This window comes from Oncorhynchus keta, chromosome 20 (genome assembly GCF_023373465.1).
Source record: "Oncorhynchus keta strain PuntledgeMale-10-30-2019 chromosome 20, Oket_V2, whole genome shotgun sequence".
Taxonomy (NCBI): domain Eukaryota; kingdom Metazoa; phylum Chordata; class Actinopteri; order Salmoniformes; family Salmonidae; genus Oncorhynchus; species Oncorhynchus keta.
This window is the reverse complement of record NC_068440.1, coordinates 29,746,557-29,770,116: the sequence shown is the minus strand read 5'-3', so window position 1 is coordinate 29,770,116 and position 23,560 is coordinate 29,746,557. Positions and strand designations below refer to the sequence as shown.

The 23,560-nt window shown below is 42.5% G+C and overlaps 1 protein-coding gene across 1 annotated transcript in view; it reads right to left on the bottom strand.

Moving 5' to 3' along the window:
* Positions 1-23,560, bottom strand: part of LOC118378405 (electrogenic aspartate/glutamate antiporter SLC25A13, mitochondrial) — a 95,947-nt gene that overhangs the window by 54,956 nt on the left and 17,431 nt on the right. The window contains exons 5-9 of the mRNA XM_052472595.1: positions 22,119-22,258; positions 9,609-9,755; positions 5,637-5,775; positions 2,960-3,053; positions 473-557 (exon numbers count right to left, since the gene is read on the bottom strand). Of these exons, the coding sequence (XP_052328555.1) occupies positions 473-557; positions 2,960-3,053; positions 5,637-5,775; positions 9,609-9,755; positions 22,119-22,258 (605 nt within the window). The remainder of the gene's footprint in view (positions 1-472; positions 558-2,959; positions 3,054-5,636; positions 5,776-9,608; positions 9,756-22,118; positions 22,259-23,560) is intronic.

Sequence of the window (23,560 nt, the reverse complement as noted above, 5' to 3'; positions counted from 1 at the left end):
CAGACAGGTTTCTGATGTCTAATGGTATTTCTATGGAGAGAAGTTGTGTTTTCCTTTGCAGTTTGTTCATTTGAGAGTCTGACAGAAATAGAGCGAGTGGGCTGGAATTTGGACTGGTATTTTGGGATCCTGTAGTAAGATGATTTTGCCTTCAGTTGTTCATGCTTCATGTTGGATATATCTGTCCTAGTGTATTGCTAAGTGATCTTCGAAATACCCAACAACATCATCAGTGAACTTAAAAGCTCTGACAATTACCAGGACGTTGTTGGAGATGTTTCTATACTACAGGAAATAACTATGGTCGGGATTCAATCCAAAGCGCGCTGTAGCGTAGGTCACTAAACAGCCGACAATGCACCTTTTAAAAGCCTTCAATTGAATCCCAGCCTATATCTCTGAGTCTGAAAAGAAACCTAAAACCATCAACAAGTCTTCTTTCTGTCCTGCTTTCTTTCTCTCTCTATATTACCTGTCTCTGGACCTCGGCCAGGTTGTATGGGAGGGCCCCCTCCTCCAGCGGAGCAATCCTGTCAATGTCCACCAGACCAACACGGCTGGAGGAGAGGAGGAGAGGAGAGAGGGAAAAGTTTCATTGCTTTAAACTATTATTTAGAGAAACACTTCAAAACGTTTATACCATTTCAGTGTTTCTGACTTTTTCCTTCTGTCCCTGGTACGATTTTCAACAATATCAATGACCGACTACCTCTCTCTCCCTCTTTCTCTCTCCCTCTCCCTCTCCCTCTTTCTCTCTCCCTCATTCTCTCTCCCTCTCTCTCTCTCCCTCTTTCTCTCTCCCTCTTTCTCTCTCCCTCTTTCTCTCTCCCTCTCTCTCTCTCCCTCTCTCTCGCTCCCTCTTTCTCTCTCCCTCTTTCTCTTTCCCTCTTTCTCTCTCCCTCTCTCTCTCCCTCTTTCTCTCTCCTCTTTCTCTCCTCTTTCTCTCTCCTTTCTCTCCCTCTTTCTCCCTCTTCTCTCTCTCCTCTTTCTCTTCTCTCTCTTTCTCTCTCCCTCTCTCCTCTCTTTCTCTTCTCTCTCCTCTTTCTCTCTCTCTCTCTCTCTCTTCTCTCTCTCTTTCTTTCTCTCCCTCTTTCTCTCTCCTCTCTTTCTCTCTCTTTCTCTCTCCCTCTTTCTCTCTCCCTCTTTCTCTCTCCCTCTTTCTCTCTCCCTCTTTCTCTCTCCTCTTTCTCTCTCCCTTTCTCTCTCCATCTTTCTCTCTCCCTCTCTCTCTCTCCCTCTTTCTCTCTGCCTCTCTCTCTCTCCTCTCTCTCTCTGCTCTCTCTCTCTCTCCCTCTTTCTCTCTCCCTCTTTCTCTCTCCCTCTTTCTCTCTCCCTCTCTCTCTCCCTCTCTTTCTCTTTCTCTCCCTCTCTCTCTCTCCTCTCTCTCTCTCTCCCTCTTTCTCTCTCCTCTTTCTCTCTCCCTCTTTCTCTCTCCCTCTTTCTCTCTCCCTCTTTCTCTCCCTCTTTCTCTCTCCCTCTCTCTCTCTCCCTCTTTCTCTCTCCCTCTTTCTCTCTCTCTTTCTCTCCCTCTTTCTCTCTCTCTCCCTCTTTCTCTCTCCCTCTTTCTCTCTCCCTCTTTCTCTCTCTTTCTCTCTCTCCTCTTTCTCTCTCTCTTTCTCTCTCTCTTTCTCTCCTCTTTCTCTCTCCTCTCTCTCTTTCTCTCTCCCTCTTTCTCTCTCCTCTTTCTCTCTCCCTCTTTCTCTCTCTCTCTCTCCCTCTTTCTCTCCCTCTTTCTCTCTCCCTCTTTCTCTCCTCTTTCTCTCTCCCTCTTTCTCTCTCCCTCTTTCTCTCTCCCTCTTTCTCTCCCTCTTTCTCTCTCCCTCTTTCTCTCTCCCTCTTTCTCTCTCTCTCTTTCTCTCTCTCTCTTTCTCTCTCCCTCTTTCTCTCTCTCTTTCTCTCTCCCTCTTTCTCTCTCCCTCTCTCTCCCTCTTTCTCCCTCTTTCTCTCTCCCTCTTTCTCCAACTCGGCCTCCACATAACATATCTGTGGCGTTCCCAGATTTGGGAGCAGCTCAATCCCCTCCGATTATTGGGAGCAATTATCTCCTGCATCTCCAATCAGAGGCTGGGGAGACTATTAAAGTATCCCGTTGCCCAGAAATAATCATCAGGTGCTCGGAGAGGGCAGAAATTACCGGTTCTCTACGTCACAGGTCGGCCCTATTGAGCAAGATTCATGGGAACGTGAGCCTTGTACAATTAGAAGAACCACTGGGGTGCTGTGTGCTGTGTGGATTCCCCTTTCCCTGTGTGTGTGTGTGTGTGTGTGTGTGTGTGTGTGTGTGTGTGTGTGTGTGTGTGTGTGTGTGTGTGTGTGTGTGTGTGTGTGTGTGTGTGTGTGTGTGTGTGTGTGTGTGTGTGTGTGTGTGTGTGTGTGCGTGCGTGTGTGCGCGCGCATGTGTCTCTTTTCTGTGTGTGTGTGTGTGTGTATATGTGTAAGTTTGTCTCCCCTTCTTTGGATAAATGCTGAGTTTTGAAGGCTTAGTTTAGAGAAAGTGGATTCTTATCCTGGCATCATAGCAGAGCAGCAGTCATGTCTGGCTCTCTTGACCACGCTGCAGTGAAAGCAGACATTTTGAACGAGGAATGACTGGGTCCCAGAGGTATGACGAGCCCTAGTGATCCAATGACAACCACACGCATTAAAGGATAGGCTATTGAAATCCAATAAACTGAAAACTAGCATTAACTACAACAATACATGCTAAAGTGGAAATACAATGAGAGGCATGGACTACAATACGCTGTATATCAATGACTCTGGGAAAATGTTTCCCTAATATGGAGCTTCATTCAATATTGCTAGAAATCACTGAGTTCAAAATAAGGCTGAGAGGGTGTGTGTGTGTGTGTGTGTGTGTGTGTGTGTGTGTGTGTGTGTGTGTGTGTGTGTGTGTGTGTGTGTGTGTGTGTGTGTGTGTGTGTGTGTGTGTGTGTGTGTGTGTGTGTGTGAGACTCACCCACGGGACTCAGAGAGGTCGGCCAGTTGGAACAGGATGTCCAGCTCCATTGGAGTCACCTGACCAAACCTCTGGGCCGCAATGATGAACTCCTCTGTTACAGGAGAGAAGAAGAGGAGAGGAGAGAGGCAATGAGAGGAGAGAGAGAGGAGAGGAATGGAGAAGAGAGGAGAGATGAGGAGAGAGAGAGGAATGGAGAAGAGGCAAGGAGAGGAGAGAGGCAATGAGAGGAGAAGAGAGAGGAGAGGAATGGAGAAGAGAGGTGTGGCAAGGAGAGGAGAGAGGAGAGAGAGGAGAGGAATAGAGAGGAATGGAGAAGAGAGGAGAGGAGAGAGAGAGAGGGGAGAGGAATGGAGAAGAGAGGAGAGGTGAGGAGAGAGAGAGAGGGGAGAGGAATGGAGAAGAGAGGAGAGGCAAGGAGAGAGAGAGGAGGAAAGGTGAAGAGAGGAGAGGCAAGGAGAGAGAGAGGAATGGAGAAGAGAGGAGAGGAATGGAGAAGAGAGGAGAGGTGAGGAAATGAGAGAGAGAGGAGAGGAGAGAGAGGAGAGGGATGGAGAAGAGAGAAGAGGCAAGGAGAGAGAGAGGAGGAATGGTGAAGAGAGGAGAGGAATGGAGAAGAGACGAGTGGTGAGGAGAGAGAGAGGAGGGAAATGGAGAAGAGAGGAGAGGTGAGGAGAGAAGAGAGGAGAGGCAAAGAGAAGAGAGGAGAGGTGAGGAGAGGAAGGGAGAAGAGAGGAGAGGAGAGGCAAGGAGAGAGAGAGGAGAGGAATGGAGAGGAATGGAGAAGAGAGGAGAGGAGAGGAATGGAGAAGAGAGGAGAGGAGAGGAATGGAGAGAGAGAGGAGAGGAATGGAGAAGAGAGGAGAGGAGAGGAATGGAGAAGAGAGGAGAGGAGAGGCAAGGAGAGAGAGAGGAGAGGAATGGAGAGGAATGGAGAAGAGAGGAGAGGAGAGGAATGGATAAGAGAGGAGAGGCAAGGAGAGAAGAGAGGAGAGGAGAGTTAAAACATCAATGCATAATAGTTTTATTTATACTTTATCTGAGTCTTGCTTTGCATTATGTGTGATGGATACTCCCACTTTATGTATCTGGGATTTATACAGGTGATCTCAGATGAAAACCTATCTTTCCCAACATCCAACTTTTGTGCACTACAGAAGTAGTACACTGTAAAGGGAATAGGGTTCCATTTGGGAGTCAACTCGGGGCTGGCTTACAGTATGATTTCTATAGCTCTGGTATCTGGTATTGAGTGACGAGCTTATTCAAAGAGCAGCAAGTGTTCTTGCTGTTGCCACACTGTGTTGTCCCACAGAGATCAGCTAGCTCAGTTTACCCCCAGGCTCTGACACAACACACTGTCTGTCAGGGGAATCACAGATCACACACACAGATAACTCTGTCTAAACTATCTACACAAAGATCAGCTGACTGTCCAGCTATACACAGACATTACATGACTGTCAGTCTATATATGATACACAACATCACCAAATGGTATACAAGATAATCACCGGTTGCTATTAAATCTACACAGGCCTAAGTGCTAGTCCCAAATTTCCGGTCTGCATACACAGAGAAGACTAACATTCATCTACATCTACACAAAACAATCACCTGTCTCTGTCATATATACTCTATGTAGCAGACCACAGAATGAGTTGCATTCATTTCATTGAAGGTAATGTTGTAATCAGCCCTGCCCTAGGTAACCACATCGATGACGTCCCAAACCACCATACATACGGAACCAATCAGGCTGGATGGTGGGGGTCAGGGAGAGAGAGAGAGAGAGAGAGAGAGAGAGAGAGAGAGAGAGAGAGACAGAGAGAGAGAGAGACAGAGAGAGAGAGAGACAGAGAGAGAGACGTGTAGCTCTGCACGCACAGACCAGGTCCCAGTGGGGCCTAATGACTGGCTGGGGGGGGGGGCGAGGCCTGGCTAGGGGCCACCACAGCCCAGCCACGGCCACGCCATGGTGGGAACAGCCAAGGAAACTCAGGCCCAGGCCCACACCCCCGATAAGGCCCGATAGCATCACACTCACATACCCAGAACCCCAGAGCCAGGTGGTGGACTGACCTACTCAGCCTCAGCCCTGCTCAGTCTGAGAGTGAGAGTGAGAGTGAGAGAGAGGGGGGGTGATGTTGAGGGGGACTGTTGCGCTAATTATTGCGATAAGTCTGACTTAATACATGTCAACTGTCATTTCATGTAAAATCATTACACATTGTGTATGTTAATCCTTTCCTCTCTGCTATTTGTGATGTGTGAAACAACTGTTAGTTTGGTCTGTACTGGCCATCCACCCTTTAATGGTTTAAGGTAGAATTTGGGCAGGGTTAGCTGATCCTAGATCTGTGCCTCAGGGGCAACTCCTAGCCAGAGCCAAGGAGGATGTGTCACAGACAGGCCCAGTGAGAGGCCCGCCACTGCTGCTGAGCATTCTGGGTAAACTGCCCATGTGTCTGTTGGGACGCATCCAGCAGGGCCAATCAAATGTAGACAAGGAGGAGGAGGAGGTGGGGGGAGTGGAAAGAAGAAAACAAACAAAAGAAAAACAACAACACACAACCACAGTACGTGTGTGTTTGTGTGTGTGTGTGTACATGTGTGTGCATGAACGTGTGTGTGTGTGCGTTCATGCACGTGTGTGTGAGTATGTGTGCCTACCAACCTTTAGTGACTTCCAGGACTCTACTGCTCCCAGCCAGTGTGGTGTAGATCTTCCTAATGAGATCCATGTTGTTGAGGAGAGAGTTGAAGCCGTTAAAGTAGGAGAAACTGACCTGGTGAGATGTACTGCCCCCGGCCACCTGGGACAGAGAGGGGTGGAGAGAGAAAGAGAGAGAGAGAGAGGAGGGGAGAGAGAGAAGTAGAGAGGAGAGGTGAGAGTGAGAGGAAGGGAGGGGAGAGAGAGAAGTAGAGAGGAGAGGTGAGAGAGAGAGAGGAAGGGAGGGGAGAGAGTCACCGAAACACACAAAGTGACATGGAGGGATGGGGGGATGGAGGGATGGGGGATGGAGGGATGGTTGCATGGAGGGATGGGGGATGGACGGATTGGGGATGGAGGGATTGGGGATGGAGGGATGGGGGATGGAGGGATGGAGGGATGGGGGATGGTGGCATGGAGGGATGGAGGGATGGGGGATGGAGGGATGGGGGATGGGGGATGAAGGGATGGGGGATGGAGGGATGGAGGGATGGGGGATGGAGGGATGGAGGGATGGGGGATGGGGGATGGGGGGATGGAGGGATTGGGGATGGAGGGATGGAGGGATGGGGGATGGGGGATGGTGGCATGGAGGGATGGGGGATGGAGGGATGGGGGATGGGGGGGATGGAGGGATGGGGGATGGGGGATGGAGGGATGGGGGATGGAGGGATGGAGGGATGGGGGATGGAGGGATGGGGGATGGAGGGATGGAGAGATTGGGGATGGAGGGATTGGGGATGGAGGGATGGAGGGATTGGGGATGGAGGGATGGGGGATGGTGGCATGGAGGGATGGGGGGATGGGGGATGGAGGGATGGGGGATGGGGGATGGAGGGATGGAGGGATGGGGGATGGAGGGATGAGGGATGGGGGATGGAGGGATGGAGGGATGGGGGATGGAGGGATGGAGGGATGGGGGATGGAGGGATGGAGGGATGGGGGATGGAGGGATGGAGGGATGGGGGATGGAGGGATGGTGGCTTGGAGGGATGGGGGGATGGAGGGATGGAGGGATGGGGGATGGAGGGATGGAGGGATGGGGGGATGGAGGGATGGAGGGATGGGGGGATGGAGGGATGTAGTAAAGGAGAGAAAAGAGTTAATAGAGTTAACACTTAAAATAGAGACTCAAAGTGTATGAACTGCACACTGTCCTCCCAACACTGTCCTCCCAACCTAACTCTTTCACTGCACACTGTCCTCCCAACACTGTTCTCCCAACACAACTCCTTCACTGCACACTGTTCTCCCAACACAACTCTTTCACTGGACAGTGTTCTCCCAACACAACTCTTTTACTGCACACTGTCCTCCCAACACAACTCTTTCACTGCACACTGTCCTCCCCACACTGTCCTCCCAACACAACTCTTTCACTGCACACTGTCCTCCCAACACAACTCCTTCACTGCACACTGTCCTCCCCACACTGTCCTCCCAACACAACTCTTTCACTGCACACTGTTCTCCCAACACAACTCCTTCACTGCACACTGTCCTCCCAACACAACTCTTTCACTGCACACTGTTCTCCCAACACAACTCCTTCACTGCACACTGTTCTCCCAACACAACTCCTTCACTGCACACTGTTCTCCCAACACAACTCTTTCACTGCACACTGTTCTCCCAACACAACTCCTTCACTGCACACTGTCCTCCCCACGCTGTCCTCCCAACACAACTCTTTCACTGCACACTGTTCTCCCAACACAACTCCTTCACTGCACACTGTTCTCCCAACACAACTCCTTCACTGCACACTGTTCTCCCAACACAACTCTTTCACTGCACACTGTTCTCCCAACACAACTCCTTCACTGCACACTGTTCTCCCAACACAACTCTTTCACTGCACACTGTTCTCCCAACACAACTCTTTCACTGGACACTGTTCTCCCAACACAACTCTTTCACTGCACACTGTTCTCCCAACACAACTCTTTCACTGCACACTGTCCTCCCAACACAACTCATTCACTGCACACTGTCCTCCCCACACTGTCCTCCCAACACAACTCTTTCACTGCACACTGTTCTCCCAACACAACTCCTTCACTGCACACTGTCCTCCCAACACAACTCTTTCACTGCACACTGTCCTCCCAACACAACTCCTTCACTGCACACTGTCCTCCCAACACAACTCTTTCACTGCACACTGTTCTCCCAACACAACTCCTTCACTGCACACTGTCCTCCCAACACAACTCTTTCACTGCACACTGTCCTCCCAACACAACTCCTTCACTGCACACTGTCCTCCCAACACAACTCTTTCACTGCACACTGTTCTCCCAACACAACTCCTTCACTGCACACTGTTCTCCCAACACAACTCTTTCACTGCACACTGTTCTCCCAACACAACTCTTTCACTGTCACGGGAATTATGTCTCTCCATTTAAGTCTGTTTAAAAGGACATAAAGTAGCATGGGTAAAATATTGCGGATATTCATCTTGTACTGTTCTAGATTGTGGGGGTGGGGAGAAAAGACTGGAAACCATCCGTTTCACTAGATGGCGCTGTTTGCTTTACAGACACAGCAGTGTGCCCAACACAGCTTGCAGTGAGGGAGAGAAGCCATCTGCAGGAGGAAGAGGCTACTTGGGTTGAAGCTTCTCCTTTCCTTACAAAAAGATCCATTTATCTCAAATCCAAAAACCAAGCAACCTCTGCTGTTCACTGAAACATCATATTACTGTGCCCTGGCCACGACATCTACACCCGAGCCATGTACAGGGACACAAAGGGAGAGAAAATAAAATAGTTGGGAAAACTGAGCATTCTATTTATCATGTATCAGTGTGTGTGAGAGAGATTAGAGGGAGAGTGTGTGTAAATGTTTGTATAGTGTGTAGGCCTGGTTCCACACACAGCCTTGTCTTAAATGTGTCTGCTGTAATGGTAGTGAGTGTGTGTTTACTAACATGGACCCTGAGATGGCTGGTTTATGAGGTAAACAATGTGGGAGAAATGACAGAGTTCACTAGGTGTTTATAAAATGGGCTAGACGTGGAAGGAGACACACACACATTCTAAAGACGCACACACATTCTAAAGACACACACACAAGGAAAACAGACAGAGACACAAACAAACGTGTGACATGAGACATACTGTACATACTCACTCACACAAACATACCATACTTGTGTTCATTTTTCCTATCACACACGAAAACAGCCGTGTGTGGTTGTGTGTGTGCGTGTGTGTGTGTGTGTGTGTGTGTGTGTGTGTGTGTGTGTGTGTGTGTGTGTGTGTGTGTGTGTGTGTGTGTGTGTGTGTGTGTGTGTGTGTGTGTGTGTGTGTGTGTGTGTGTGTGTGTGTGCGTGCGTGCGTGCGTGCGTGCGTGCGTGCGTGCGTGCGTGCGTGCGTGCGTGCGTGCGTGCGTGCGTGCGTGCGTGCGTGCGTGCGTGCGTGCGCGTGTGAAGGGATAGACATTTAGCTGCATGGTTTGATGCCAGAGAGGTTTGAGGGAGCCCTTTCCTGCAGTCAAATGACCTAGTGGCCTCATGGGTGGAATGTTATTCATATTTTTCATAATTTCATAATGAATCAACTTTTCTTGTTTTTTAAATGTTGAAAATCCGGTGTTTCTTTGTCAAACAGTTTTGTTATATTTCAGTCTTCTCTGATGTATATAAAGTGTAATATTGGGATGCAGACTGGAATACATTTCAACTCTAAATCTGACTTGGTACAGGTGTCTTATTTTTTAAGCCCATAACCATGTGTGAGGTGGATACTTTTGTTTCAAGTAGATTTGTTTAAGAATACCAAGAAAGACTGTGTGACCCTGATTTAGCCCACTGCAGTAAAAGGCTTTAATGACACGTTAGGGGAAGGAAAGGGAGAATTATAGAGGAAGAGAGCGAGAAGGATGAGGGATAGAGGGAGAGAGGGAGGAAAACCAGAGAGCCAGACCCACCGCCACCAGGCTCTCCTCCACAAAGGGTGTGAGCATGTGGGGCCGGATGGTGACCATGATGTCCCTGAAGTCCAGGGCGGAGATGGAGCCACTGTGGGCCTTGTCCCTCTGAACAAAGGCCTGCCGTGCATGTTCCAGCTGCATCTCCTGGGGAGGAGACAGAGGAACACACACACAGATTAACAACACACATAGACATATACACACGCACTCACACACACAGTCTTATACAGCTAACCTTGTGGGGACACACAATTCAGTCCCATTCAAAATCCTATTTTCCCTAAACCCTAACCTGTACTCTTACCCTTACCCTAACCCAAAAACCACATCTTAATCCTAACCCTAACCATTAACATAATTGTAGCCCTAACCCTTGAACCCTTGGTTCCAAGTAAAATCCTTTTCAGTTCCAGATAGAACCATTTTGGATTCCATGTAGAACATTCTGTGGAAATGGTTCTACATGGAGCCCAAAACGGTTTAACTTGGAACCAAAAGGGTTCTACTTTACTTTGAACCAACAAGGGTTCTTCAAAAGGTTCTCCTATGGGAACAGATTAAGAACCCTTTAAGGTTCTAGATGGCACCTATTTTCTAAGATACCCTTTAAATCACATAGATACCCTTTAAATCACATAGATACCCTTTAAATCACATAGATACACAGCCTTTAAATCACATAGATACCCTTTAAATCACATAGATACCCTTTAAATCACATAGATACACAGCCTTTAAATCACATAGATACCCTTTAAATCACATAGATACCCTTTAAATCACATAGATACACAGCCTTTAAATCACATAGATACCCTTTAAATCACATAGAGTACCCTTTAAATCACATAGATACACAGCCTTTAAATCACATATATACCCTTTAAATCACATAGATACACAGCCTTTAAATCACATAGATACCCTTTAAATCACATAGATACACAGCCTTTAAATCACATAGATACCCTTTAAATCACATAGATACACAGCCTTTAAATCACATAGATACCCTTTAAATCGCATAGATACACAGCCTTTAAATCACATAGATACACAGCCTTTAAATCACATAGATACCCTTTAAATCACATAGATACACAGCCTTTAAATCACATAGATACCCTTTAAATCACATAGATACACAGCCTTTAAATCACATAGATACCCTTTAAATCACATAGAGTACCTTTAAATCACATAGATACACAGCCTTTAAATCACATAGATACCCTTTAAATCACATAGATACACAGCCTTTAAATCACATAGATACCCTTTAAATCACATAGATACACAGCCTTTAAATCACATAGATACCCTTTAAATCACATAGATACACAGCCTTTAAATCACATAGATACCCTTTAAATCACATAGAGTACCCTTTAAATCACATAGATACCCTTTAAATCACATAGATACACAGCCTTTAAATCACATAGATACCCTTTAAATCACATAGATACACAGCCTTTAAATCACATAGATACCCTTTAAATCACATAGAGTACCCTTTAAATCACATAGATACCCTTTAAATCACTTAGATACACAGCCTTTAAATCACATAGATACCCTTTAAATCACATAGACACACAGCCTTTAAATCACATAGATACACAGCCATTAAATCACATAGATACACAGCCTTTAAATCACATAGATACACAGCCTTTAAATCACATAGATACCCTTTAAATCACACATATACCCTTTAAATCACATAGTTACACAGCCTTTAAATCACATAGATACCCTTTAAATCACATAGATACACAGCCTTTAAATCACATAGATACCCTTTAAATCACATAGATACCCTTTAAATCACATAGATACCGTTTAAATCACATAGATACCCTTTAAATCGCATAGATACACATCCTTTAAATCACATAGATACACAGCCTTTAAATCACATAGATACCCTTTAAATAACATAGATACCCTTTAAATCACATAGATACCCTTTAAATCACATAGATACCCTTTAAATCACATAGATACACAGCCTTTAAATCACATAGATACACAGCCTTTAAATCACATAGATACACAGCCTTTAAATCACACAGATACACAACCTTTAAATCACATAGATACACAGCCTTTAAATCACATAGATACACAGCCTTTAAATCACATAGATACACAGCCTTTAAATCACATAGATACACAGGCTTTAAATAAAGATACCCTTTAAATCACATAGATACACAGCCTTTAAATCACAAAGATACACTTTAAATCACATAGATACACAGCCTTTAAATCACAAAGATACACTTTAAATCACATAGATACCCTTTAAATCACATAGATACCCTTTAAATCACATAGATACACAGCCTTTAAATCACATAGATACACAGCCTTTAAATCACATAGATACACAGCCTTTAAATCACATAGATACACAGCCTTTAAATCACATAGATACACAGGCTTTAAATCAAAGATACCATTTAAATCACATAGATACACAGCCTTTAAATCACAAAGATACACTTTAAATCACATAGATACACAGCCTTTAAATCACATAGACACACAGCCTTTAAATCACATAGATACACAGCCTTTAAATCACATAGATACACAGCCTTTAAATCACATAGATACACAGCTTTTAAATCACATAGATACCCTTTAAATCACATAGATACACAGCCTTTAAATCACAAAGATACACTTTAAATCACTTAGATACCCTTTAAATCACATAGATACCCTTTAAATCACATAGATACACAGCATTTAAATCACATAGATACACAGCCTTTAAATCACATAGATACACAGCCTTTAAATCACATAGATACACAGGCTTTAAATCAAAGATACCCTTTAAGTCACATAGATACACAGCCTTGAAATCACAAAGATACACTTTAAATCACTTAGATACCCTTTAAATCACATAGATACCCTTTAAATCACATAGATACACAGCCTTTAAATCAGATAGATACACAGCTTTTAAATCACATAGATACCCTTTAAATCACATAGATACACAGCCTTTAAATCACATATATACACAGCCTTTAAATCACATAGATACACAGCCTTTAAATCGCATAGATACACAGCTTTTAAATCACATAGATATCCTTTAAATCACATAGATACACAGCCTTTAAATCACATAGATACCCTTTAAATCACATAGATACACAGCTTTTAAATCACATAGATATCCTTTAAATCACATAGATACACAGCCTTTAAATCACATAGATACCCTTTAAATCACATAGAAGTACCCTTTAAATCACATAGATACGCTTTAAATCACATAGATACACAGCCTTTAAATCACATAGATACCCTTTAAATCACATAGATACACAGCCTTTAAATCACATAGATACACAGCCTTTAAATCACATAGATACACAGCCTTTAAATCACATAGATACACAGCCTTTAAATCACATAGATACACAGCCTTTAAATCACATAGATACCCTTTAAATCACATAGATACACAGCCTTTAAATCACATAGATACCCTTTAAATCACATAGATACACAGCCTTTAAATCACATAGATACCCTTTAAATCACATAGATACCCTTTAAATCACATAGATACACAGCCTTTAAATCACATAGATACCATTTAAATCACATAGAGTACCCTTTAAATCACATAGATACCCTTTAAATCACATAGATACACAGCCTTTAAATCACATAGATACCCTTTAAATCACATAGATACACAGCCTTTAAATCACATAGATACACAGCCTTTAAATCACATAGATACCCTTTAAATCACATAGATACCCTTTAAATCACACAGATACCCTTTCAATCACATAGATACACAGCCTTTAAATCACATAGATACCCTTTAAATCACATAGATACCCTTTAAATCACATAGATACACAGCCTTTAAATCACATAGATACCCTTTAAATCACATAGATACCCTTTAAATCACATAGATACACAGCCTTTAAATCACATAGATACACAGCCTTTAAATCACATAGATACCCTTTAAATCACATAGATACCCTTTAAATCACATAGATACACAGCCTTTAAATAACATAGATACCCTTTAAATCACATAGATACACAGCCTTTAAATCACATAGATACACAGCCTTTAAATCACATAGATACCCTTTAAATCACATAGATACCCTTTAAATCACATAGATACACAGCCTTTAAATCACATAGATACACAGCCTTTAAATCACATAGATACACAGCCTTTAAATCACATAGATACCCTTTAAATCACATAGATACACAGCCTTTAAATCACATAGATACACAGCCTTTAAATCACATAGATACACAGCCGTTAAATCACATAGATACACAGCCTTTAAATCACACAGATACCCTTTAAATCACATAGATACACAGGCTTTAAATCACATAGATACCCTTTAAATCACATAGATACACAGCCTTTAAATCACATAGATACCCTTTAAATCACATAGATACACAGTCTTTAAATCACATAGATACCCTTTAAATCACATAGATACACAGCCTTTAAATCACATAGATACACAGCCTTTAAATCACATAGATACACAGCCGTTAAATCACATAGATACACAGCCTTTAAATCACACAGATACCCTTTAAATCACATAGATACACAGGCTTTAAATCACATAGATACACAGCTTTAAATCACATAGATACAAATCAGCCAGCCTTTAAATCACATAGATACCCTTTAAATCACATAGATACACAGTCTTTAAATCACATAGATACCAGCTTTAAATCACATAGATACACAGCCTTTAAATCACATAGATACAAATCAGCCTTTAAATCACATAGATACCCTTTAAATCACATAGATACACAGCCTTTAAATCACATAGATACACAGCCTTTAAATCACATAGATACACAGCCTTTAAATCACATAGATACACAGCCTTTAAATCACATAGATACACAGCCTTTAAATCACATAGAAATACATAGATACCTTTAAATCACATAGATACACAGCCTTTAAATCACATAGATACCCTTTAAATCACATAGATACACAGCCTTTAAATCACATAGATACCATTTAAATCACATAGATACCCTTTAAATCACATAGATACACAGCCTTTAAATCACATAGATACCATTTAAATCACATAGAGTACCCTTTAAATCACATAGATACCCTTTAAATCACATAGATACACAGCCTTTAAATCACATAGATACCCTTTAAATCACATAGATACACAGCCTTTAAATCACATAGATACACAGCCTTTAAATCACATAGATACCCTTTAAATCACATAGATACCCTTTAAATCACACAGATACCCTTTCAATCACATAGATACACAGCCTTTAAATCACATAGATACCCTTTAAATCACATAGATACCCTTTTTAAATCACATAGATACACAGCCTTTAAATCACATAGATACACAGCCTTTAAATCACATAGATACAAATCACATAGATACCAGCCTTTAAATCACATAGATACCCTTTAAATCACATAGATACACAGCCTTTAAATCACATATATACAAATCAGCCTTTAAATCACATAGATACACAGCCTTTAAATCACATAGATACACAGCCTTTAAATCACATAGATACACAGCCTTTAAATAACATAGATACCCTTTAAATCACATAGATACAGCCTTTAAATCACATAGATACAGCCTTTAAATCACATAGATACCCTTTAAATCACATAGATACCCTTTAAATCACATAGATACACAGCCTTTAAATCACATAGATACACAAATCACATAGATACCTTTAAATCACATAGATACACAGCCTTTAAATCACATAGATACCCTTTAAATCACATAGATACCCTTTAAATCACATAGATACACAGCCTTTAAATCACATATATACACAGCCTTTAAATCACATAGATACACAGCCGTTAAATCACATAGATACACAGCCTTTAAATCACACAGATACCCTTTAAATCACATAGATACACAGGCTTTAAATCACATAGATACCCTTTAAATCACATAGATACACAGCCTTTAAATCACATAGATACCCTTTAAATCACATAGATACACAGTCTTTAAATCACATAGATACCCTTTAAATCACATAGATACACAGCCTTTAAATCACATAGATACACAGCCTTTAAATCACATAGATACACAGCCTTTAAATCACATAGATACCCTTTAAATCACATAGATACACAGTCTTTAAATCACATAGATACCCTTTAAATCACATAGATACCTAGCCTTTAAATCACATAGATACACAGCCTTTAAATCACATAGATACACAGCCTTTAAATCACATAGATACACAGCCTTTAAATCACATAGATACACAGGCTTTAAATCAAAGATACCCTTTAAATCACATAGATACACAGCCTTTAAATCACAAAGATACACTTTAAATCACATAGATACACAGCCTTTAAATCACAAAGATACACTTTAAATCACTTAGATACACAGCCTTTAAATCACAAAGATACACTTTAAATCACATAGATACCCTTTAAATCAGATAGATACACAGCCTTTAAATCACATAGATACCCTTTAAATCATACAGACATTCCTAGCTTCAGAGACATAGAGCAATAAACACACAGAGACATCATCCTGTTTGGTTAAACCCGGTAACATTATATTTCTGTGACATGATTTAGACATGTTGTGCAAAATGTTGTCCTCTTATAACATTTTAATGACTTCAGGTGTACCTACAAATACACACACACTTCTCTGAGAAGGAGGATGGCCGTTGATGACCCCCCTGACGCCATTTTCCCTCTCAGTTACAGGGAAACAGCATTTGGCGGAGCTGCAGTAATTTGCTCTCTCCTCCTCCCCTCCCCTCCCCTCCCCTCCCCTCCCCTCCCCTCTCCTCTCCTCTCCTCTCCTCTCCTCTCCTCTCCTCTCCTCTTTCCTTTCTCCTCTCCTCTCCTCCTCTGTCTTCTCCTTATCCTCTCCTCTCCTCTCCTCTGTCCTCTCCTTCTCCTCACGCTGCTGGTGTTTCTCTCACCAGTCCAAATCCCCCATTAAGGCACTCCAGGGGATACACATGCAGACTGGCTAATCACCTAACTGCTCACTATTTCACAACACACACACACGGCACAGCAGCTTCCTCCTCTGTGGATCGTAGAGACAACAGACAGGCTCATGGGAAGACTCCAGTGGGGCTTTGAAATGAAAAGCCATTATCACTACTGTACCTGTGACCACACGTCTGGTGAGACACCCTGTAAACAATACCGCTTCCTCTGGGCTCATACTGAAAATACCACAATTCAAACAACTGTAAAACTTGGAATACCAATAGGCTACTTACTGACTTTATTTCAGTAAATTAGAGACGTTATTGAATATTATTTTTACATTGATTTTGACTATAAAAACTCTACTTCCTCACTACCATCCTTTGTCATAAGAACTCCTGTGTCTAAGTCTGAGTGACTAACATTTTTGATAACATAACAGGCCCCAGGCTACACTCAATAACCCCAGAAAACAGTTTCAGGAGATTGACACCTACATAAAGCTGAAAACAAAGGGGAGAATAAGTAGATACATTTATCCCAAAAGAGGTGTGATCTGCAAACCAGGTTTCTGTGAGAGCAGGGTGTCAGGAACAAGCACTTATGATTCTGCATAGGAGCTCGTCAGCTACCTACTGCCATATATAACGATCAGTTAGGAGAGTCATCATTAGGGGAGGTTATAGTGAATGTACTGGGGGGGAAACCATACAAAGGAACATATCGCAAATAAACAAATCATTTGGGAATGGGACAATCCCAAAGACGCTTTTCAGTTGGTTTTTGAACCTTGGGATGAATAGGTCCAAACCAATAAACATGTGTGGGGGGAAAGAAACTACCACAGATAAAACAGCGAATGAAAAAATAACTGGAACGGTATAGTCAAAACAAGAGAGAAAGGAGGAGAAAAAGAGAAAATAAAAGCCTGTGTGTGTAAAGGAAAAAATATCCCTGAGCTATATAGACTGGACAACACAGCAGAGTTAGGAGCTGCCTGGACTGCCACAACCACATGGAACAACAGAACAATTGCGTCCCAGAATCTAGTCAGTTTACAGTTTTATTGTAACTGAGTGTTTTAGAGACATGGTTTTCATTTCAGGAGGAGAGCTTAGCCTCTGACGACCAAATCACAGACCGCCACAGTATTTACACTCACTTTAATTGTTCCTGGACTGGACGGAATAAAAAACATTTGACGAGCCACCTCTGTTTTGGGTTTCGATACGAAAGACGTTGGCGTCTTTCCTGCTGTTTAAGGTCTTTAAACAATGGAATACCTACAGGAGAAATACTGTACAGATTCCCTCTAACTGTTCCCAGTGGTTCCGATCAACACACACCAGATTAAAGTCATTACTGACCCTTAAAGCTACAGTCTGGGATTCTGTTTTTTCCCCCAGCTAAATTGGTGAATATCAAGCATTGAAATTACCATTGAAAACACAACCCCAGATTATAGACTGTAGCTTTCAAAGCCCAGACATAATTTAACAAGGCCACTTTAATGTCCTCCATCCATGTTCGGTGTGCCAGCCACAGACCTATACTGTATATTGGTGCCCAAATTCCCAAAACAATGAATTTAGCAGTATTGATTGTATTATTCTTTGAGCATAGGAACATAGTATTAGCCATGGCAACATGTGCAGAATTGCAGAAAATTAGCTTTAAAACAGAAATAATTTCTCTAATCTTAAAAATGTACAAATTTCTCTACACAGCCAAGATGAGGGGCTCTAAAATTCAGCCGCGCTGACTGTCCGACCGTGCCCATTGCCCCTGCCACGTCCACCACCTAAGCTCCTTTCTGATCCTGAAAAAAACCCTGCAAGTGGGAAAAAAATAATGGTTGCATCCTAAATCACACTCTATACCCTACATCGTTCACTCCTTTTGTCCAGTACCCTATGGGCCCTGGACAATAGTACTGCACTATATAGGGAATAGGGTGCCATTTGAAATGCAAATCATGTCATTTTGGAGAATCTCTGGCATCCACCGAGACAGAAATTGGCGAGAAATTTGCAGCGCAAAAGTTTTTCCGGTTCTTGTGTGCATCTGGCTCGTCATCATTATGGATGATTATGCAAGTAAACACAGTGTATAAGGATGACTAACCCCATTGAGGAAACCACTGAAAATAAACCATAGTATATACAGTACACAGTTTATTAGGTACACCACCCCATTCACGAAAATGGTTTGCTCCTACTGACAATGAGTCACGTGGCTTGCTCTATAAAGCAGGCAGACAGGCATCGAGGCATTCAGTTACTGTTCGCTTGAATGTTAAAATGGGTCAAACGAGTGACCTAAGCAACTTTGAGCGTGGTGCAGTGGTATGATCGCTGGTGTCAGGCGCGCCGGTTACAGTATCTCAGAAACGTTCTGGGCTTTTGGGCTTTTCACACACAACAGTGTCTAGGGATTACAGAGAATGGTGCGACAAACAAAAAAAAACAGTCCTGTGGGCAAAAACAGCCTGTCGATGAGAGGTCAAATAAAAATGTCAAAAATCGTGCAAGCTACAGTTGTGTGCAGAACGGCATCTCGCAATGCACAACTCGTCAATCCTTGTTACGGATGGGCTACTGCAGCAGATGACCACACCAGGTACCACTCTAAAAACGAGAAGACGTGATGGCCTGGTCCGATGCATCCCAGTTCCTGTTGAATCAGGATTTGGCGTAATCCTGCCAGGTGTCAACAGTACATACAGGTGGCGGTGGTGTCATTTAAAAATTGTATTTATTTAACCCTTATTTAACCAGGTACGTTGACTGAGTATGGGGAATGTTTTCCTGGCACGGGTTAGGTCCTTTCATACCAATTGAACAATGTTTCCATGCCCGAAGAATTCAAGCTGTGCTGGAGGCAAAGTGGGGTCTGAACCAGTACTAGATGGGTGTACCCAATAAACTGGCCCCTGAATGTACATACAGTATATTTGCTGTATAATAAAAGTATGTATTATTACAATTATACTGCGCTTAACTGTGAGATACACAGCTTAAATCTGTATTATCATTCATATTACAAGGGGGAATAGTAGTAGTTAATTAAAATAACTGAATAACTTAAAATAACAGTAAAGGTCTTCACTCAGGTCTAAGTGGATTTATAACAACCATTTTCTCCTCTACTACTGGGAAAACACTTAAATCACAGCCCCTGAATTAAATAAGAATCACAGAAAAAATGACTTTTCTGACTCAGTTATTATGACATGAATCAATATCTATGAAATTGGGGCAAACTCACTAAATGAAGTGAGTGAAATAGGAAATGTGTATTTCATAGTTGAGCTATGAGCATTACTGCTGCACTTCTGGTATGAAGTATTGGAAACCACTGGAGTCGAACTGTGCAAGCCCTGAATGCAAAATATTTCCCTAATGTAACTGGCTGCAACACATGCATGCACACGCACGCACACACACACACACACACACACACACACACACACACACACACACACACACACACACACACACACACACACACACACACACACACACACACACACACAATATCAGTGTGTTCTTCACAGTGCAACCCATCTGGTCCAAGTTAAGTGTAACATAGAAAGCTCATTCAGATATAGTGAGTGTAGATGCAAACTTGGCAAGGCCCTCTCCTCCACTCTCCCTCTCCCCCACTCTCCCTCTCCTCCAGTCTCCCTCTCCCCTGATTTCACGTCTAGACATCATATTGGAAAATGGCAAGCACACCACAAATACAAAAGGAATGCGGCAGCAGCAGCACGGCTGATACTATCCTTTATGGAAGAGAACACGTCTACCTGTTTTCGATAGAAGGGTGTATAGGTGGAGTGGGTTTATATTGGTGGTTACGTCACTTAACTGTAATGGAAAACAAATGCCAGCGTGGTCTAAAGTATAACCTCAGTGTTTCATTAATGCCTAATCAGGACAATATGGCGAGCTGTGTTGGGGAAACAGGACCAAGTAGAATCAGGACAATATGATGAGCTGTGTTGGGGAAACAGGACCAAGTAGAATCAGGACAATATGATGAGCTGTGTTGGGGAAACAGGACCAAGTAGAATCAGGACAATATGATGAGCTGTGTTGGGGAAACAGGACCAAGTAGAATCAGGACAATATGATGAGCTGTGCTGGGAAACAGGACCAAGTAGAATCAGGACAATATGATGAGCTGTGTTGGGGAAACAGGACCAAGTAGAATCAGGACAATATGATGAGCTGTGTTGGGGAAACAGGACCAAGTAGAATCAGGACAATGTGATGAGCTGTGTTGATGAAACAGGACCAAGTAGAATCAGGACAATATGATGAGCTGTGTTGATGAAACAGGACCAAGTAGATCAGGACAATATGATGAGCTGTGTTGGGGAAACAGGACCAAGTAGAATCAGGATAATATGATGAGCTGTGTTGGGGAAACAGGACCAAGTAGAATCAGGACAATATGATGAGCTGTGTTGGGGAAACAGGACCAAGTAGAATCAGGACAATATGATGAGCTGTGTTGGGGAAACAGGACCAAGTAGAATCAGGACAATATGATGAGCTGTGTTGGGGAAACAGGACCAAGTAGAATCAGGACAATATGATGAGCTGTGTTGGGGAAACAGGACCAAGTAGAATCAGGACAATATGATGAGCTGTGTTGATGAAACAGGACCAAGTAGAGGAACCCAAGTCTGTGTGTGTCAGGCCAGGGGCTGGATGGGCATCAAATAGTACACTGAATACAGACACACACCATAGCTTTTAACACACAGTCTGAATACAGATACACACACACCATGGGCATCACACAGTGTGAATACAGACACACACACACACACACACCATGGTCATCACACAGTGTGAATACAGACACATACACACCATGGTCATCACACAGTGTGAATACAGACACACACACACACCATGGTCATCACACAGTGTGAATACAGACACACACACACCATGGTCATCACACAGTGTGAATACAGACAAGCAGGTTAGAGTAAATATCTAACACAGACTGATGGGGTTTCATTGACTTTGTACAATAATGGGTATGCATGGTCTGAAGGCAAAATGAAAAGAACTCGACAGATAGACAGAGTCAGACACAAAGGGAGAGAGGAGGTAAAGGACTAACTAACTGACAGAAAGACACATTGACATGGACAAAAAAGAGCAAGACATTTACTCAGACAGGAGAGAGAGAGAGAGAGAGAGAGAGAGAGAGAGAGAGAGAGAGAGAGAGAGAGAGAGAGAGAGAGAGAGAGAGAGAGAGAGAGAGAGAGAGAGAGAGAGAGAGAGAGCATTTATTCAGACAAGAGGGAGAGAGAGAGAGCATTTACTCAGACAGGAGGGAGAGAGAGAGAGAGAGAGAGAGAGAGAGAGAGAGAGAGAGAGAGAGTCACTCTATGTGAGTGCAAGGTGAGATAGAGAATATCAACCCACCAGGAGGAACTGGGTGAACTCTCCATAGCTGAGGTGCTTGGTCCTCTCCGTGCCGAAGTGCAGCCGCATGAACTCAGAATCCCAGTTAAAGGGGATGTGCTGATGGTTGGTGGTCTGGCTGAAGACCTGCTTCACATCCTCTGAGGAGAGACCAGACAAGGCAGGCACCTTTAATGAAATCAGTCCCCTTTTTAATCTGACCCTGTTGACAAACAGACTATTGTAGATGGCTGGTTAGCAGTAGCATTGCTTCACAAGACTCAGTTACTTGCAGACATGGGAGACAATGTTGTGTATTATGTCAGGAAGAAATGTGCTATTATTTTCTATGAAATCGTAGAAATTATCATCATTGACTAGATTATTTTTTATAGATTTCATATTAGAAAAGTATGCGTTAATAATTACGAAGGTTACAGGTCCCTGAAACCATAGGTCTAAACAACGATGATGGATAGATATCTGATGGAAGCATTAGACAGTACTGAAGGCCTACCGTAGCTATAAAATATGCAAAGCTATGTGATTATACACTTTTCATATTCTGTAGAGGTAATGTAGGTGGGAGACATTGAACACCAGCCCAAATGATTACAGCCTCATCAGAGAAACCAAAACAACAGATAGGCAGAAAGAAACCACTAAACAAAAAACATGTTTCATCCCCTAGCATGTATCAGTGAATGAATAACTTAAAGAGAAATGAGAGAGGGGATCCGTACCAAATTGCACCCTATTCTATAAATACCTTTGATCGATAGTAGTGCACTATTTAGGGAATAGTTATGTCATTTGGGACACAGCCCAGAGAAATGGTAGTGAGATTTCTTTCCCCAGCCAGATCAGGCCATACCTTTCGGAACAAGACAGCCAGCAGGTTTTACACTTTAATGAGGCAATAAAAATGCTGCATTTACTGGGCAGTGTAACACTGCAGTGCCATTCCCTATTCCAGACCTGCCGTTTATATTATCAGCCTTTATGGACCTGTCAACATTCAGGCAACCTTTTATTCTTCTCTTTTTTGGTCTCTTTGGCTGAACTACAATCCCGTTTTAATGTGTGTTGCATGTCACAGTTTAATTAACTCTATTCCACGAAATTATGGATTTACCTTTTATAAAACACTTAAAATTAACATCCCTTCATGTAAAAATATCTGTTTTTCCGCGATCACTTAATAGGAATTACACAGGTTATTAACAAACAAGAAAACAACGTAGAAAAATGTAATAAAAATGTATACCAAAAACAAACGGTCTTTAATGCAGCTAAGCCACAGCAATTCCTGCTTTCAATACGTTATAAAGGAGTGACTTGTTATTTTGGTCGAGATGGAGAAGGCCACTTCATCTAATGAAAAATTGAAGAAAGAGATAAAATCATGTAATGGATCACAATAAAGCGACTTTGACAAGACCATAATCTCAATCACAAGTTAT